At 35.4% G+C, this 20042-nt stretch overlaps 1 protein-coding gene across 2 annotated transcripts in view; it reads right to left on the reverse strand.

Moving 5' to 3' along the window:
* Positions 1-3686: 3686 nt before the first annotated feature.
* The window catches only part of LOC138691516 (zinc finger protein 235-like), a 29169-nt gene continuing 12813 nt past the window's right edge, over positions 3687-20042 (reverse strand). Inside the window, exons 3-5 of one of the 2 annotated variants that reach the window (XM_069813516.1) lie at positions 19100-19237; positions 14915-14994; positions 3687-8414 (exon numbers count right to left, since the gene is read on the reverse strand). In XM_069813516.1, coding sequence (XP_069669617.1) covers positions 7175-8414; positions 14915-14994; positions 19100-19237 — 1458 coding nt within the window. In that variant the 3' untranslated portion in view covers positions 3687-7174. Of the gene's footprint in view, positions 8415-14914; positions 14995-15729; positions 16258-19099; positions 19238-20042 lie in introns of those variants that run through there. The other variant, XM_069813517.1, reaches the window with a different exon arrangement.

Here is a 20042-nt window from a genome sequence, read left to right on the forward strand (position 1 = left end):
CGGCGGTTGGGGTGGGGGTGAAATCTGAAATGCAATTAAGCCTGGTTTGTGACTCCCCCCTCAATATCTAAATTGACGTGTTTTTTTTTTTGTTTAAATTGAATTCATTTTAAAAAATTAGTTATTGAGACTGTGAGTCCACACCTGTGGAGTAACGGTCAGCGCGTCTGGCTGCGAAACCAGGTGGCTCGGGTTCGAATCCCGGTCGGGGCAAGTTACCTGGTTGAGGTTTTTTCCGGGGTTTTCCCTCAACCCAATACGAGCAAATGCTGGGTAAATTTCGGTGCTGGACCCCGGACTCATTTCACCGGCATTATCACCTTCATATCATTCAGACGCTAAATAACCTAGATGTTGATACAGCGTCGTAAAATAACCCAAAAAAATAATAAAAAATAAAAAAATAATAAAAAAATTGAGACTGTGAAGTTTTGAAATTGAAGTAATGCATGTAATTTCTGCAAATAATATAATTCTGAGATGTTTATTAAATAATGCCTTATATTTCTTTGCCATTTAATATTTACAAAAGATGATAATGGATTGAATAAAAAAAGACTGTAAACAGAAAAATTGTACAAACGTGCCTCCTTCCCTACACACTTAACCTCACCTGTCACATAATATTACACACCTAGCCTACAACTTGTAAATGTATGATTTTGATTTCCCAATTTTAGAAATAGCCCTGTTTTGTGTTTCAAAACTTCAATCATTTCGTGGGACCTTGAAAGATTTGTAAATGATCTTCATCTCAATATTGATGTTGACAAGTTTTATGAGGATTTTGTACCCTCAAAATTTCATTAGAAGCTATAAATGAAAATGATTTGGAAAGGAACTTGTCGTCTTTAATTCATAAAAGCTTCAGAATAAACATATGTAATATTTTATTCTTTCAAACCCTAATTTATTTGATAATACGGGAACTGTTAAAATAATATTATATAAAAATTAATATTTATTAATCGACAAGTTCAAGAATCAGAGTAAGTAAACGAGGGGTAATATGTAATAATTCGGCTGCATGAACATTCTCCAAGTCCCAACAATTTGAAACTAATTATTACAGGATTGAGATATATGTGAGGAATAAACTAGTTTAATAAAAGCTTTCCAAAATAAAAAGAAAACTATCACCACATCGATAGGAAGTTAATCACTTTCTTAAAAAATATATATATTATCCGAAATGCTTAACACCGTCTTACTAGGAAACTAATGTACATAGACTCTTAACTTTTGTCTAATGTTGAATGATTTGTCACATGGGCACATTTAAGTACAGTGGACGATTTTCGTGTACATAAAAGAAAAAATTGTAAATTTGATGCCTGCCTAACATGACAAGACTTGGCAAAACAAGATCACTTGAATAGCTTAAATATATAGGTAATACGCCAAATGACAAAAGACATAGATTCCTTATTGTGTCTTAGAGTGCGCTAACAGACAACTGTTATATAATTACAGAACGGCGAAATAAAACGCGACCTGAAAGTAATCACAAATCGTATCCAAAGACGTAGATAGGAACATCACTGTTTCCAGATATAATGGACTAAGGCTTGTTAGCTAGTGAATATATCATAGTTTTTGTATAAATTACAACTTTTCTGTATCGTGATATTGCTGCAACATACATTTCGTTCAAATTCGAATTAACAATCGAAAGTAAATAAGGTACTATACTGTACCGTAATTGTTTCATTGAATACAGAAAATTGTATATTTAACAGATTTGTCAAATCCCTAAGAAAGTTGAAAGTGTCTAATCAAAATCTATAAAAAATAGGATGTTACTGTTCTTATGGTCTTACCTTATGATTAAGAGATTTATTGAAGAATGTGACCAAAAATACCTTGTTCCAGATCTGTCATAAGCCATAACTGAATTTTGCACAAAACGAAAATCGTAAGATTAAGTGAAACTGTCAGGTACCATTAGATCTAATATATGTAATTATTGTTTCATAAAAACTTGACCATATTTATGTTGCAAGTATCTAACTCATCTGAGATCGATGACTTTAAAAGTGCTTCTCAAGAAACTCTTGCAACAACTAAAATTCACAACGCGAGAAATGAGTGGATAAGAATCGCGACTGACAAACCTGGAGTATGGATGACTCGAACAACTCTACAGTCATCTTGAACAGTGGACCGAGAGTGGATTTTTCACCATGAAAGTGAATTTGAACAAATTGCCTCACCTCCACAGCCTTTACTTGTATCAGCAAACTTTCATCCTGGAAGAGAGAGGATTATGAGATACGAGTACAAAGGATTACCTAAAGGATGAAAATAAACCTTTTTATAAAATCCTCATACGATATTATTTCAAACATAAGATATGTGACAACATAATAACACATGAATGGTTTATTTCAAGTAATTAAAAACATTTAATTTTTTAACCCTAGGATGCACGGCGAGGGTCTTTGAGGCCTTTCATCAATTTTATTACTCTATTAAAAGAGTTAAAATATGAAATTGCACCAAACTTCATGTAATCTTCTAAAATATATCTAAGAACATGTTATATGATCATTTAAGGAGATACATTAAAATAAACTGATTAAAATTAATGTTTGTTAATTCTACATGTATAATGCAAGGCGGGGGCCTCTCAGGCCTGTCTTGCTTTATTCATTATAGAGCCAACCAATTTTATGTTTTACTGCTAATATATGAATATTGACACTTCTGACATTTGTATACTAGTAGCACTGTTGCAACATTTTAATTTTATAATCATTTTTTATTTAACATTGACAGAGTAAGCTGCTGTTATGAGTGCTGTGAAATGCAAGTATTTTTATTATTCTAATTGTTTTTTTTTTGTGTCTCACCAATAGAAATAATATCCATAGCTGTAGTCTCGTGGTAATGTGTTCACTCCCGAACCCATCGGGTCGGGGTTCGATTCCCCCCTTGAGACGAGTTGCCTGTGTGAGGTTTTTCGGGAGTTTTCCCTCACTCCTATGGATGAATATCAGCTAACTTTATCAGGCGTATGGAACTCCACTCATTCTCGCCACTTCCTTTCCTCCTCCTCATCATCCTTTCCCCAGGAGGTGGATATGGGTTTCGTCCAAGAATAATGCCAAAAAGAAGATGCTTTTTGTGCCTACGTGACTTAGAAAGAAAAATTGCTCAGTGTTCTAAGAATGTGTGCAATGAGCATAGTGTTCTTGTTTGGGAAGACTGTTTTCAGTAAAAGGGCATTGGACTTGACTTTATATTTAGCTACTCAAAACATATACATAGTGTATAATTATTCTATTATAGCACTATATTGAATAACTAACTGAATAAAAATACCACAACATTGAAATTGAACTTAAAAGATAAGAAAGAATATCCATTGAATTTATAATGGGGCCTTTGAGGCCCCCATTATGCATTGATTTAAGTCCAAGAGGCCATGCATCCTAGGGTTAAGGAAAAATTATTCTTGATTGAAAAACGGGGTATTAATTTTTGCATTCAAGAGTTGAAGCAAATAATCTGTTTCTACATTCATATTCATTCATTTTATTCCTCATTATACCTAGTACATTATAGTTCACATAGCCCGTTATATTTCTTAATCTTGTAGCACAAAACCTCATTTGACCCTCTTTGATATTTCATCACTTTTTCCACAGCCATAAAAAGCAGCACAAATAAGATATAACACGATAAAAACATACAATTATGGTTACTTTATTACTTCAATAAAATTTTGACAAGTACACCGCATGACTACAAAAATGTTTTATGATCCACAATAAACCATCAATGGAAACAACAATGTGCATAAATGATCACTGGCGTTTTTCATGAGTACAAACCAATTAACATATACAAAGGTTCATTCATTCATTCATTCATTCATTCATTCATTCATTCATTCATTCATTCATTCTGTGTTCTGCACAAGGACAAGTCTTTCACTGCATACTCAGCTTTCTCCAATCTTTCCCATTTACTGCCTTCCTCTTTGTCTCCTAATATGATGCATATATCTTAATGTCGTCTATTATTTGAAACCTTTTCCTGTCTCGAACTCATCTCCCATTCTCTTCCTTCCAGTTCATGTTTCAGTAGGCAGTTTCTTCTCAACTAGTGACCGAACTAATTTCTTTTCCTCTTTCTGATAAATTTCAGCATCATTATTTCTTCACCCTCTCTTTCCAACACACCATCATTTCGTATTCTGTTTGCCCACTTCATAAGTTCCATCCTTCTCCATATCCACATTTCAAATTCTTCTATTCGCTTCTCTTCACTTCGTCGTAATGTCCATGTTTCAGCCCCATACAATGTCACACCTCATACAAAACATATCACTAGTCCCTTCCTTAGTTCTTCTTCTTCATGAGGTCTGCAGAAGATACTCCCTTTTCTATCAAAAGCTTCCTTTGCATTGCTATTCTTCTTTCCACCTCCTGGCTGCAGCTCATGTTACTGTTCAGAGTATAGGTACACCCAAAGTATTTGAAGCTGTCCACTTGTCCTACTGTCTCACTTAGAATTCGCAATTTTATTTTCCTTCTTTCTTTTTCCTATGACCATGGTCCTCGTCTTATTTCTATTATCCTCATCCCATACTGATCACAGCTGTCATTTAGCTCCATTAGCATATACATTAGTATCGTTTCCTCTTCTGCTAACAACGCCATATCATCTGCAAGTTGTATGCACTTTATACTTCTTCCACCTATTATCACTCTGATCATGTATTGAAATCGGTTCCTTAACACCCAGATTAAAATTCTTCAAAATTTATGACGCAGAATCTTTTAAGAATTATATTTAAATGGTAATTTGGTCAGATACACTCTGAGTTAATTAGACACGATGGATGAAGTAGATATTCTCTTTACAGCCTCCTAGCTAGAAAATATACAACGAGGAAATAGCTTTATGAGAGCAACGGAGTGATGGTTTGTTGTTAATTGCGAATGCTCAATTTTCAATATATGTATTTTAACAACATTTTCGTTCTCGTTGAAGTTTTCGTTCCCGGTTTATTATGGATGATGCCTAAAGATTTTAGTTCACAGCATTTGGGAAAATACGTTACACAGACATCGCATTACTAAATCTTTTCATCAGTATGTATGGAACATAGTTAAAATAGTCCTAGAAAATAAACACCTTACAGAGATGTCTGAATTGAAAGGCTTTTCGCCTATAAGTGTTAAAACCTATTAGCATACCCGACAGTGAGAAACGTTTACCAGAAGAATTGCATTAAAAAGATTCATTGAATATAAGCTTCCGTCCATCAATACCTATGCTATACTTACTAGCTAAACAAAATTGACTGTCAAATTTAGAAGGTTTCTCGTCTGTGTTAAAGATTTCATAACTTTTATAACTATCGACTAAGAGAATCACTCAAAACCAACATCGCATTTGAAAGTCTCCTCGCCCCTGTGCTGGTGATCATAGCCTTTTAAAGTACACTTAAGTGTGGAACTTTCACCACAAACGCCACAATTGAAATGTTTCTGGCCTGTGTGGTGGTGCAGGCGATAGTGAATTCTTAGAGCACTTCAATCTGAGCAACACCAACAGCAAACATAACATTTGAAAGGCTTCTCGCCAGTGTGCCGGCGCAGATTTATTTTTGGACTAACCAACATCGTAAAATCCTTACCAATAACGTCACATTTGAAACGTTTCTATACTGTGTGTACCCGTTAATGTTTTCTTAGGATTTACCAAATCCGCGAAATATTTTCAACAAAGATTGCATTGAAAAGGTTACTAGCCTGTGTGCTGGGGCAGGTGGCTATTTAGGTTATTGGACATCGAGAAACTATTACCACAAACTATACATTTAAAAAGTCTTCCGCCAGTGTGCAGGCGCTCATGAACTTTTAGGTAATACGAATTCGAGTAACACTTCCAACAAACATCACATTTGAAAAGTTTCTCGGCTATGTGCAAACGTTCATGCATTTTTAGATTACTCGAGTGAGAGAAGCATTTATCACAAACATCACTTTTGTAAGATTTCTCGCCAGAGTGTGTACGTTGATGAGACTTTAAGGCACACGGATATGGGTAAAACTTATCGCAAACATCACATTTCAAAGGTTTCTCGCATGTGTGAAGACGTTCATGCATCGTTAGGTTACCTGACTGAGAAAAGCCATTACCACAAACATCACATTGAAACATTTCTCCCCCGTGTGCACAGGTTCATGTTTTTTTTTTTTTTTTTTTTTTAGAGAACTCTAATGAGAGAAAGACTTACCACAAACATCACAGTTGAAATGCTTCTCGCCGGTGTTTGTCTGCGTTCATGAGCTTTTAAGTTAAACAAAGAGAAGCACATACCACAAACATCACATTTAAAAGGTTTTTCGCCTGTGTGAAGACGTTCGTGAGATTCTAAATGACTCGCCTGTGTGTAACATTAACAAACATCACATTTAAAATGTTTCTTGGATATGTGCAGTCGTTCATGGACTTTTAGGTTGAGTGAGAGTAGCATTTAACCCAAGCATCACATCTGAAATGTTTCTCGCCAGAGTGCACAGGTTTATGTTTTGTCAGAGAATTCAAATGCGACAAAGACTTACTACTAACATCTCATTTGAAAGGTTTCTAGCCTGAGTGCAGTCGATCATGGTTTTTAGGCCAATCGACAAAGAGATTTACCTCAAATATTACATTTCAAAGGTTTCTCGCCTGTGTACAGTCGTTGATACGGCTTTTTTTAGGGTGCACGACTGAGTGAAGCATTACCACAAACATCACATTTAATAGGTTTCTCGTCAGAGTGCATATGTTTACGTGTTTTAGGACAACTCAAATGCGAGAGACATACAACAAACATTACATGTAAAAGAATTCTCGGCTGTGTGCACACGTTTATTACTTTTAGGTTACTCGACTGAGAGAAGCATTTACCAGAAACATCACATTTGAAAGATATATCGGCTGTGTGCAGACGTTCATGGCTTTTTAGGCTAGTCGATAGTGAGAGACATTACCACAAATAATCACATTCGAAATGTTTTTCGCCTGTGTGCAGACATTCATGCATTTTTAGGGCACCCGACTGAAGAAAAAGCCCTTACCACAAACATCACATTTCCAAGGTTTCTCGCCAGAGTGCACAATTACATGGTTTTTTAGGCTACGCGATTCACCGCGAGATTTTCCACAAACGTCACGTTTGAAAGGTTTCTCTTGAGTGTGAACGTGCATGTTTTTTCAAAGAACTCAAATGAGAGAAAGACTTTTGACAAATATCACACCTGAAAGGTTTCTCGCCAGTGTGCGTGCGTTTATGAACTTTTAAATTACCCAACAATGAGAAACACTTACTACAAACATCACATTTAAAAGGCTTCAAACCAGTATGCTGAAGTATATGGGCCCTCAGTGTAGGAAACAGGGCGTAACGTTTACCACAAACATCACATTTAAAAGGTTTCTCGCCAGAGTGCTGACGGTAATGGTTTTTTAGGCCACTCGTCAGTGAGAAGCACTTGCCACAGATATCACATTTGAAAGGTTTCTCGCCTGTGTGCAGTCGTTCATGATTTTTTAGGCTACCCGATTCAGAAAAGCATTTACCACAAACGTAACATTTGAAAAGTTTCTCGCCGGAATGCACAGGTTTATGTTTTTTGAGGGAACTCAAATGCGAGAAAGACTTATCACAAACATCACATTTGAAAGGCTTCTCGCCTGTGTGCAGTCGGTCATGGTTTTTTAGGCCTATCGACAGTGTGAAACACATACCACAAATATCACATTGGAAAGGTTTCTCGCCAGTATGCAAACGTTCATGGTTTTTTAGGCTACATGATCGAGAGAAGCACTTGCCACATACATCACATTTGAAAGGCTTCTCGCCAGAGTGCAAAGGTTTATGTTTTTTCAGAGAACTCTGATGCGAGAAACACTTATTACAAACATCACATTTGAAAGGTTTCTCGCCTTTGTGCAGTCGGTCATGTTTTTTTAGACCTCTCGAAAGAGAGAAGCATTTACCACAAGTATCACATTTGAAAGGTTTCTCGCCAGTATGCAGTTGTTCATGGTTTTTTAGGGTACACGACTGAGAAAAACATTTTCCACAAACATGACATTTGAAAGGTTTCTCGCCAGTGTGCGTGCGTTTATGAGATTTTAAGTTACCCAACCAAGAGAATCCTTTAGCACAAACATCACAATTGTAAGGTTTCTTGCATACGTCCTTGGACAAATGGCTGTTCAGTTTTTCTCCAGTTGAGAAACATACCTTAGGAAGTTCTATTTCCAACTGCTTCTCACCTTCACGAGTCCGCACACCTTTTCCCAAAGAAATTGAATTCTTCAGAATGTCACACACAGTCTTATTCTCTTCAAGTGCAAGACTGTCCAAATCTGATGATGCATTTCTCTCATTCGTAGCTGCAATCCTGAAGCAAATATACTATCAGTCTATAAAATAGTCGCAACAAATACATATACAATTTATTGAATAATAAAATAAACGAAACCTATTTTCATGAGAAAGTACATTATTATTAGAGATACAAACTTGTAATTAATTGATGAGTAATGACTCAACAATTCGGACTTCATCTGTACAATGATTTTAATAAGACTTACGAACCGTTAGTCAACTATTAGTTACCTTTTACCTTTTATTTTTAACAAACTTGTCTGTCCAAAATCAACTGCCTTGGCCTTACTTTTTTGGACACGAGCTAGGTATTTTATGTGATTGTTTCGAAATTCGGGATTGCAAATGTGCTATAACGTTTACTATCTCTTATTGTTAAGATATATAAGACCTTTGTAGTTCGTTAATTTTGTTACTTTAAAATAGGAAATCTCGCAGTGGAACATTACTAATTCCATTTCATAGTAGTGTAATCATGAGAAAATCTGTATTGGTATTATCTCTAACTTGATATTTGTTGTTCTGCGAACACTGAACTAATAGCAATGCATTGAAAGTTCTCCAACAATGTAATTTACAAATGTAAAAGAATATAGGCTTACTAAATATAACTTTTTCTCTCCACTTAATGATAAGAAAACTCCGAGCCAGGTAGATCTGGGTTCGACGTGCAAGGAACCGCATCTGTAGGGCTGGGTTCGACGTTTGGAAGGCTTGGGTTTGATGTGTTGTGTATCTGGAAGGCTTCGGTTCGGCGCACAGTGAACGTGAGTGAACTTGAACTAGCCAAGGCGAATGAACTGCGAACTGAGAACTGATAGTTTTGTTCTTTGTGAACATTAGTTGAAATTAGGAGTACATTGTTGATCTCAGCAATACACGTGTATATTGTCATTGTCGTCGTGTGGAGTGCAATACGACTATTGCGTTGTTGTGTTGAGAGGAGTAGCCATTGTTGTAGGGTAAATTATTAAGTATAAAAGTCGCATATTTACGGGTTGTGGTTAAAAGTAGAAATAAACGTTACAGTATAAAAGTCTGGACGTTAGCAGATGCAAATACATATCATACTCATAACATGTAAGTGTACACTGGAGGGAAACAGGATGAGTCGTCTCTCTTTGGGGTCATGGTGATTTGACTGACATTATATAATCCAAGAAACAAAAAAAAAATAAAAATAAAAAAAAAAAAGACTCTGTTGTGCTGCTGTCATCACAGAGAGACAGGGAGACAACAATTTCATTTCAATAGTAATACTCGACTGTAAGCAGGGGTGGATACTATACACAAGATTTCTAGACAGTACACAACTTGTGAAGGGAACACACATGACGTCATTTGTGTGAGCACTCTCTAGAAACCTGAATAAAAAATTAAACAAAACATTATAGACGAATATTCCTGCTAGAACTAGGTGAACGGCTACTATGTCCATGCATCACCCAGAGATCTACGATTGTAGTATTGAGAAAGCCAGAGCTTGTTTGTATGGTAGCTCTTGGTACACACACTCCATAGAATGAACCCTGCATTACCCAATGTATCAGCTGGAAATGGAAGAAAAAGTGGACACTGCCACATGCGCCCAATTTTGCCTGGCAGGAAACTGACCTCAAGCTTCTGATGATAGAAGACATTAAGACATATGGGTTATATGTGGAGACTATGGGAAAGGCAGGAAATAGGAAAGACTGGAGAATACTGGGTTTGCAAAGAATACCTACCCTCAAGCAAAATACTATGAATGAATGAACGATTTGCAGTGTTGGTTGGATCAATACAGTATATGTTTGGTTCAGTGTCTGCTAAGAGCTTCCCATGTTACTCCACTCTAGGACTTGATTACGGTTGATTTGTTTCTTACACTATTAGTGATATTGTCTAAGCCAGACGTGGGCATCAGTAGTACATGTCGAATGGGGTCGAACGGAATGACGTGATCTCCCTCCCTCCACACCCCTAGCTGTTTATGCGGGGAACCTGTCCGACCGGTTGAGGTACAGAGGTGGATTTCACTAAAAAAAAAGTCGCTCTCTGAGGAAGCTCCTGAAGAAAAAAAGTCGAAAAATATTATTTCCACAAAGAATGGGAAAATGAATTCTTTTGTTGTGAAGAAGGGGAAAGCGTTAGGTGCTTATTATGCTACAAAATTTTACTAGCATGTTCAGCGACATTATGAAAAGACTCATTTTAATAGAATATTTTATTTTATTTTATTTTTATAATAATAGGAATAATAATACTGGTGGTGGTGGTGGTGGATAGTAAGTAATAGTAACGTAATAATATCTTCGGTTTACAAACAAAACACATTAAGTAAAAATATTATGTCTGAGAAAAAGGCGCTTTTATTCCGACAAAACTGAATCCTCAAATTATTAATTTGAGTAAGTTATTTCTTTTTAATTGTATTTTATTTTCCAATTCTAACTTTATACATATGCAGTAGGCCAATGTAAAGTACATATTCCTTTTTCTCAGAAGTAATATTTCTGACTTAATGGATTTTGCTTGTAAAGCGACGTTATAATCATAATGCGTTTCCTTTTCGGGGTGAAACGATAAATGAATTGACAGACGAGAGATGGGTCATTGATTTGGCTTTCCTGTGCGACATAACCTGCACTCTTACCGATTTCACCATTTCTCTTCAAGCAAAAGATAAAAATATCGTACACATGTACGATGAATTAAAGCTGTTTGTGTCACAACTGCGTCTATTTCTGATACAGTTAATTCAGAGAGAATTTTATCATTTTCCTTCTTTAAAATCGCTTAATCTATCACCCGATGTTAACATTAGCCACTTTATCAAATATTGGAAAATGTAATAAATGAATTCACAGACAAAAGATTCAGTGATTTTAATAAATTAGAGAATGAATTTCTATTATTTTAATGCATTCTCCGTTAATGATCAATGTGTAAGATTAGACCTTCAGTTAGAAGTCCTTCGACTGAAAAATGACACGTTTACCAAGTGCAAGTGCACAAATATGGCTCGCTTAGATATATATATAAACAACTTTGCAAACTAAAATATTCACATCTTCGGAATTTTGTTATGAAAATTGCTTCTATGTTTGGCTCAACCTTTATTTGTGAACAGTTTTTCTCTCAGTTGGCCATTGTAATATCCAAATCAAGATAACGCATTTCAGACGAAAATTTATTCCATCAGCTCACAATTGCAATGTCTGACATAACTCCAAATTTTCAAACATTTGCTGATTTACGTGATGAAGAAGAATAAATGAAACCTTTCTTTTAAGAGCATGAGTCAATTGACGTAAATTGACAAAAACAACAAAGGACTTCAGCAAGAAATTTAAAAAATAGCATAATTGTTGTTTTTTTGTTTCTTAGTAATGTGCTTGATATTTTGTTAAGAATCTATTTTTTCTTAGTTCCTTAATTTTATTTTCAAATGATGCAAATCAGTGACTGATGCCCTTTCAAAATAAATAGGTTCAGATTATGGCATTACATTTTAACTGTTGCAGAATTGTACTTTTTATGTCATTTTATAAGGTTTTTACAGTAATTGTTTAAATATTGAAAATACAGTTATGTTTCAGCTTTTTGTAAAATAGTTTGTACTTGTTTTGGAAAATTTGATTCTTTCATTGTCATTATTCATAAAAATAACATTTGCAGAAAACTGTATCTTCTTGTCCTGCTTAATTACTTAATGTTTCGTGTTTCAATACTTCACGCAATCCACCACTGAGTATTACGTTAACAGGTGATGCATGTTGCAACAATCAGAGTAGTATGGCGCATCTCTTTAACTGCCCACGTCTGGTCTAAGCAAAGTGGCATTCCAAATTTTATAGAATTCCGAGAGTTATATATATATATATATATATATATATATATATATGCAGATAATGATGGGCCTCATTTTTGATAATGCAAAATAAAGACTTTGGACAAACTAATGAAACCAACCAGAATAAGAATAACTACAGCATAGCACAATAAAGAATCCTCTGAGTGAGAAAAATCAACTCTTGTAATATAAGGAAATGCTTCTCGAAATTTTAAGTACGCATTGCAATTGCAACTAATAAGCAATGAAATATAAGCTTAGGAAGTAACTATTTCTTTGTTATTCAGTTTGTGCGTGTATCTACGTACCAGTTCATGGTTCTTTCTTCCAATATTTCGTGGCACAATAAAATTCAAGTACAGTATATATCATTTTCATTTAGAAGAATATAATTTAAAGAGCAGTATTGTTCATTTATAAAAAAATAGTCATAAAATCATTATTATATATCACAAATATTTTAATATGTAAATTATGTTACTGTCTTAGTTGTCTGTATTTTATAGAATTTTTCTAAATTCGATACACCTGTTTTAATGCTGATTATTATTGTGCAAGACGCATCTTAGGTAGGTATTAATAACATATACTATCTGATTTATATGATTTTGAGTTTCTCTACAACTACAATTCCTTACTTACTTTGTACATCCCAGCCCTAACGCTGGTAGTGATACAGTTTAATGCAGTCTTTTACAGAGAAGCATGGAGCTATCCCATAACCATAACTTCAAAACCATAAGTTGCCATGCTGTTTCGTGACAGCACTGCTCTAAACTCACTGTCTGTGAGATATATTGGAGAGTAACAGAGTGAATGGCTTTATTGCTAAGAGTCTGCATTAGTTAATAACAAACCCAACATGTTTCCTGTGTGAGAGAGACGGTAGGGCTAGGTCTACTGAGTGGAAGGGAAAAGAAATCAGAACCTGGTGAAACAACATTCCTCAACAACCATTGTATGTATTATTGTAGTTGTAAATGTAGTAGTGTGAAAGTGAAAGACTGATCCCCTTAAGCACACCAGAATGCATGAACGAACGGACAGACGAAGAAAGAATGAAATAAAGAAATGAAAAAATACATAAAGTAGGCAAATTAATGTTACACAGAGACTGCAAAGGTGATGAGCGATTCACAAAAAAATACTTGCAATGGATTCAAAATGGTAGTTCAATATTTTCCTGACTTGCAATATAACCACTTCATGCCTGTACTTACTTACTGACTTTTAAGGAACCCAGAGGTTCATTGCTACCCTCACATAACCCTGCCATCAGTCCCTATCTTGAGGAAGATTAATTCAGTCTCTATCATCATATCACACCTCCCTCAAATACATTTTAATATTATCCTCCAATCTACGCCTCAGCCTGCCCCAAAGTCTCTTTCCCTCCGACCTACCAACTAACACTCTACATGCATTTCTGAATTCACCCATATATGCTACATGCACTGCCTATCTCAAACGCCTGGATTTATGTTCCTAATTATGTCAGGTGAAGAATACAATGCGTGCAGTTCTGTGTTGTGTAACTTTCTCCATTGTCCCGAAACTTCATCCCTTTTAGCCCCAAATATTTTCCTAAGTACCTTATTCTCAAACACCTTTAACCTATGTTGCTCTCTGAAAGTTTCACAACTATAAAGAACAACCGATAATATAACTGTTTTATAAATTCTTACTTTCAGATTTTTTGACAGCAGACTGGATGATAAAAGCTTCTCAACAGAATAATAACAGGCATTTCTCACATATATTGTGTGTCTAATTTCCACTCGAGTATCATTTATATTTGTTAATGTTGCTCCCAGGTATTTGAATTTTTGCACCTCTTCAAAGGATAATTTTCCAATTTTATATTTCTATTTCGTACAATATTCTCCTCAGGAGACATAATCATATACTTTGTCTTTTCGGGATTTACTCCCAAACCTATCTCTTTACTTACGTCAAGTAAAATTTCTGTATTTTGCCTAATCGTTTGTGGATTTTCTCCTACCATATTCACGTCATGTGCATAGACAAGCAGCTGATGTAACCCGTTCAATTCCAGACCCTCTCTATTATCCTGGACTTTCCTAATGGCATACTATAGAGCAAAGTTAAAAAGTAAAGGTGATAGTGCATCTCCTTGCTTTAGCCCTCAGTGAATTGGAAACGCATCTGACAGAAACTGACCTATACGGACTCTGCTGTACGTTTTACTGAGACACATTTTAATTAATCGAACCAATTTTTTGGGAATACCAAAATCACTAAGAATATCATATACAACTTCTCTCTTTACCGAGTCATATGCCTTGCATGTACATCTGCATTATTTTCTCTGTATTTTTATTTTATTGGGTTATTTTACGACGCTTTAACAACATCTAGGTTATTTAGCGTCTGAATGAAATGAAGGTGATAATGCCGGTGAAATAAGTCCGGGGTCCAGAACCGAAAGTTACCCAGCATTTTCTCTGTAAATCTAGGCACTTTTAGTGACGAACATAAACAAAAGTTTGAACAGTACTTATGGAAACCAGATATCAAGGGAAGTGGATGCGAATGTGATGACTGATTATTGCTGGATGACTCAGACAGACAGTTCTTTTGAAACTGCTGCTGGGCATTCAAGTAAACGAAAACTTAAAACACAATGAAATCTCTACATGACATGGCATGACACTCACCTTCCAATGAAAATCTTGTCCTCTGCCGTTACTTCCACCCTAGACTCCTCATTCAGTTGGTGCAAGTCACTCTGCTCTTCCTAATACAGAGCAAATAAAACAGAAAGATAGCACAATTTACATTAACAAAAACGCATCAATTTTAGATGCCACAGAATTCCGTTTAAGTCATATTAGCCCTACCAGAGTTTAGCTAAAAGAGAAATCTTGGAGCATATTTTTCATGGGATAATTCTTTTCCTTATAGAACAGCGTTTTGCACCAGTTTTGAACATGTGGCACAATGAAGGCGTTATTAAAAATCCTGCGGCATATAACATAACGCTGTTGTTTCAAAGTAGGACGGGAATTTTGAGTGTTTTAGGAGGGAATGATTGCTACAAAATACATATAAATCAGATAAATTTACATATGCATTGTTATATTAAACAAAATAGTTTTAATATTAGATTAACTATTTCTCAGCCAACATACCAGGCAATAAATATGAAAAGTAAAGATGCAAAAAAAAAAAAAAAAAAAATTAGAGAAGACAAACAAAATACATATCATTCACAAATTGAACTAACACAATTTATGTATCTTTATTTAAAGATTATGATAGAAATTCAAAATTTAATGACAGAGAATTATTCGAGTGGAATACTGAGTGATACTTATGCATGTTTATTTTTTAGTTTGTTATTTAGGAAATTCGAAAACATACAATATCATCACATGTGTTGGTAAGTATTTAACGAGCGAAACATTTTCTTTTATAAAGACAAATAAAAATATAATTGTAATTACATTAAATTAATTACTTACTTACTTACAAATGGCTTGTAAGGAATCCGGACGTTCATTGCTGCCCTCACATAAGCCCACCATCGGTCCATATCTTGTCCAAGATTCATCCAGTCTCTATTACCATATCCCACATCCGAAAAGTCCATTTTAATATTATCCTCCCATCTACGTCTCCGTCTCCCCAAAGGTCTTTTTCCCTCTGGCCCCCCTACTAACACTCTACAGTATATGCATTTCTGGATTCGCCTGTATGTGCTAACATGCCCTGCCCATCTCAAACGTCTGGATTTAATGTTCCTAATTATGTTAGGTCAAGAATACAATGCATGCAGTTCTGAATTGTGTAACTTTCTCCATTCTCCTGTAACTTCACCCCTTTTAGCCACAAATATTTTCGTAAGAACCTTATTCTCAAAAACTCTTAATCTATGTTCCTCTCTCAAAGTCAGAGTCCAAGTTTCACAACCATACAGAACAACTGGTAATATAACTGTTTTATAAATTCTAACTTTCAGATTTTTTGACAGAAGACTAGATGACAAAAGCTCCTCAACCGAATAATAACACACATTTCCCATATTTATTCTGCGTTTAATTTCCTCTTCCAAGTATCGTTTATATTTGTTACTGTTCCTCAATGATATTTGAATTTTTCAACCTCTTCGAAGGATAAATCTCCAATTTTTACATTTCCACTTCGTAGAATATTCTGATCTCGAGACATATTTATATACTTTGTCTTGTCGGGATTTACGTCCAAACCTATCTCTTTGCTTGGTTCAAATGAAATTTCCGTTTTTACCCTAATCGGTTTTTGGATTTTCTCCTAACATATTCACGTCACCCTCATTGACGAGAAGCTGATGTAACATGTTCAATTCTAGATCCTCTGTGTTATCCTAAACTTTCCTAATGCCATATTCTAGAGTGAAGTTAAAAAGTAAAGGTGATAGTGCATCTCCTTGCTTTAGCCCGCATTGAATTGGAAAAGCATCAGGCAGAAGTCATTGAAGTGGTTTTTTTACGACACTGTCAACTGTAATGGCTATGTACTGTCTGAGCAAAATAAAGATGATAATGCCAGCGAAATGAATCCAGCGTCCAGCATCGAAAGTTAAACAGAATTTGTTTTCATTTGTTTAAAGGATAAACCCAGAAAAAACTTCAACCAGGTAACTTTTACATTAAGGTATATAATGGTCTGGTTCAGTTTGCTTTCGATAGTACTTCTCTGCTCATTCTACCAGCAGTTAACAAACACATTCTACTGATAATTAAACGTTGCGGATACAGTATATGGTTAACAATGTTAATACTGTCTAATTTATTCCAGTTTAACTCCATAATTTCTGCCTGGAAATATCATGCACTATGAAATTATACTAAAGCTCCAGTATACAAAGATTCCTTTGCTATGACCATAATAATAATCATTACACCGTAGATAAAAAATTCGTTCAACCATTTCATGAAGTCGGTAACATGAAAAGAGTAAATAAAATAAACAGTAGTTTCATGCATGCTCTGCCTGCACACACACATATATATATATATATATATATGAACATTTATCTTAAATTTACAAAATATATTTTCTCTACGGGTAAAATAATGTTCTACAGAAATATATTGCAAATACATAAATACTTGAAAACAACGGGTGAGCAAGAAATGAAGGCAGGTGATGAAGTTTGCACACGCGTTTAAAGAAAACTCAATTATTTGGAAACGGTAAAAGGCGTCGAGAATTTTAGACAAAGATGCAGAGAAGAAAACAAGAAATAGAGTCCTTAAGAGCAACATTTTTTCAAACACACTGTTCGAATGTGTAACTTGGCAACCATTACGGTTGCAGAAATGCAAATCAAACCAGTCCCTGATCGCCAATCAGTTGATGTCTGATTTATTTCATTTTTCATTGCGTTGCACAAACGTGAATCTCCAATCAACTTGTATCGATTTACTAATGGCTGATTTGAGAAAGAAATGCATTTGACAATAGCGCTATTTAGCAACCACAGGCAATCTGATGCTCTTTAAAAGTCCCGAAACGAATGCATCAACTGGCGGTGAGTAGGAAAACAAGTGAATGCTTGGCTGTTTTGTTGCTTTTTGTAGAAAGGAAACAGGTGGATTCTATTTGTATGTAGACTACAATATAGTGAAAAAAAATAAAGCAAACAAAAAACGTGAGGGGGCTTCTGTTGTGGGATTTGCTAGGGAAATCGACAAGAAATTGGAACATGCATTGCCTCCAAAGCCCAAAAAGAATTCCATTTGCCATCGCTCTGTTTACAATCTGGGCTCGTAATATTGTGTTGTCATGTGTAGAACCCTGCCAACAGGTTACAACATTCCAGAATTTCAATGATGGTGTAGGCTACATATTGCCTGTACATTCACAGAAAAGAAACCTTTTCTATTTCATAAAGTTCTGCATTATTTCAACCAGATGATTGAATGGGGATGTGAGCAATATTTACAACCGACTACTCTTGGAAATCCTGATGTGTCTGAAAATTCTTTCTGGATTTCAAGTCGTTAATGTCTGAGGTTGGGGGCTTTACGAGATCCTGCGATAAAAAAACAATTTCATGCGTAACATTCCTAACTACTCGGCAAATAATTAATTTGTGGACCCCAAGATCACCCAAGACTGCCTGAAAAATTTAAACAGCATAAAATCTCAGTGTTATTAGAATTTGGTTCACAGGAGAAACTGGAAGGTTTCGAGTTGTCTGTCTGCATATATTTGTTTCGATTATTAATAGCAACGAAACACACCAATCCTTACTTAACCTAAAGCTTTGCTCAAATTCTCTGTCATTATACATCAAAATAATTCACGTCTATCACGGAAATGCCTTCTTCTTAACAACATTTCTTCATTCTAAAATTTCATCATCAGAAGAATCCGTTATGTCGAAAACAATATTATTACGCTATAACTATTTACTATATAAATTGCAGTAACTGCACTGTAAAGAGAATAACAAATACTTGATCAGTGATCAGTCACTTAACCAGCAAAATTCTGCAGATGAAATCTGATGGAAGACTGATCTCCGATCAAATACTGATAGTTCTTTCTGCAACAGAAATAGAACTGATTGTCTATCAAACCCTTCTTGATCACCAAACATATTTGATCAGTGTTTCTGCAACCGGGCCTAAATGCAACAACCTCTTTCGTTTTCATAATTAAAACATAAAACGATATAACTGTTCAACATTAGTACTCCGCAACATGACATGACTTCTAATAGTAAACAGTGATAAGTGTTTTTGCCTCCATTATACAGTGAAAGGCACTGCAAGAGGTAGTGTCTGTTACAATCTAAATACAATATAAAACTGGCAGAAGAACACACAGTGCATTCCTTTTGCTCCACTCACCTCTGGTTCTTGTTTGACCACAGGGAACGAAATTGGCACAGGATCTTCCTCAAATTTCACCTCTGATATGAGATCAGAGCTCTGGTTCAAATATTCCTCTTTCATGCCAGTCACGTAATGATCCAAGAAATTTCGTTCCTGCAGTACAAAGAGACGTCTTAAAAGAGCAATTTATTGAACAACTATTAAAGGACGACTTCTAACGTTACAAGTGCTCTCTATATACCCGCATGTAATGGCTTGACGTGATGGATAGGGCCAGGATTCATATGCAAATGTAAATTTTTCAAGGAAAAACAATTTGTAGACATGTTATGAACGTCTGTAATAATACGAAAAGGTGATTGTACATTTTTCAGCCATTCCTGTATATAATATACTATTGTGCATATATTGTAGCATTTAAGATTGTGTTGGATTAAACCCAAAATTTGAGTTGTATTGCAAAAAAAATAATAATAATAAATGACTCTGGATTAAGTGTAGGCATAGGCTTCCGCAGCCGGTGTACATGGTCTGTGGAGAAATTCCCGGGCTTATACCGCGTTGTCTTGGTGCTAGTGGCTGACGTTTCGACCGCTGTCTTATGGTCATCTTCAGACCACTGGAATAAGGAAATGGTGTGCGAGCTTATATATATATATTTATATGAGAGGAATTCCAATGATAGGTCGTAGGTTCTCCTTTTGGCATATGATTGGTTCTTCGTTGTCCAAGGCCTTTAATATGAATACTCCCCACCATGCAGAAATCAACCATGCAAATCCGAGCACTAAATCTACCCCATCACTAACACAGCATATTAAGACTTTTGAAGAAATTCTTCATCTACGCAGTAACAAGCTAAGTAATTCAATGAAACTTCCTTCATTCTTGTAGATTTATGTTCACTTAAGCCCATAAAATAGTAATGGCTTCACCATCTATGATAGTTCTTGTATAC

Source organism: Periplaneta americana, chromosome 16, assembly GCF_040183065.1.
Source record: "Periplaneta americana isolate PAMFEO1 chromosome 16, P.americana_PAMFEO1_priV1, whole genome shotgun sequence".
Lineage (NCBI taxonomy): Eukaryota > Metazoa > Arthropoda > Insecta > Blattodea > Blattidae > Periplaneta > Periplaneta americana.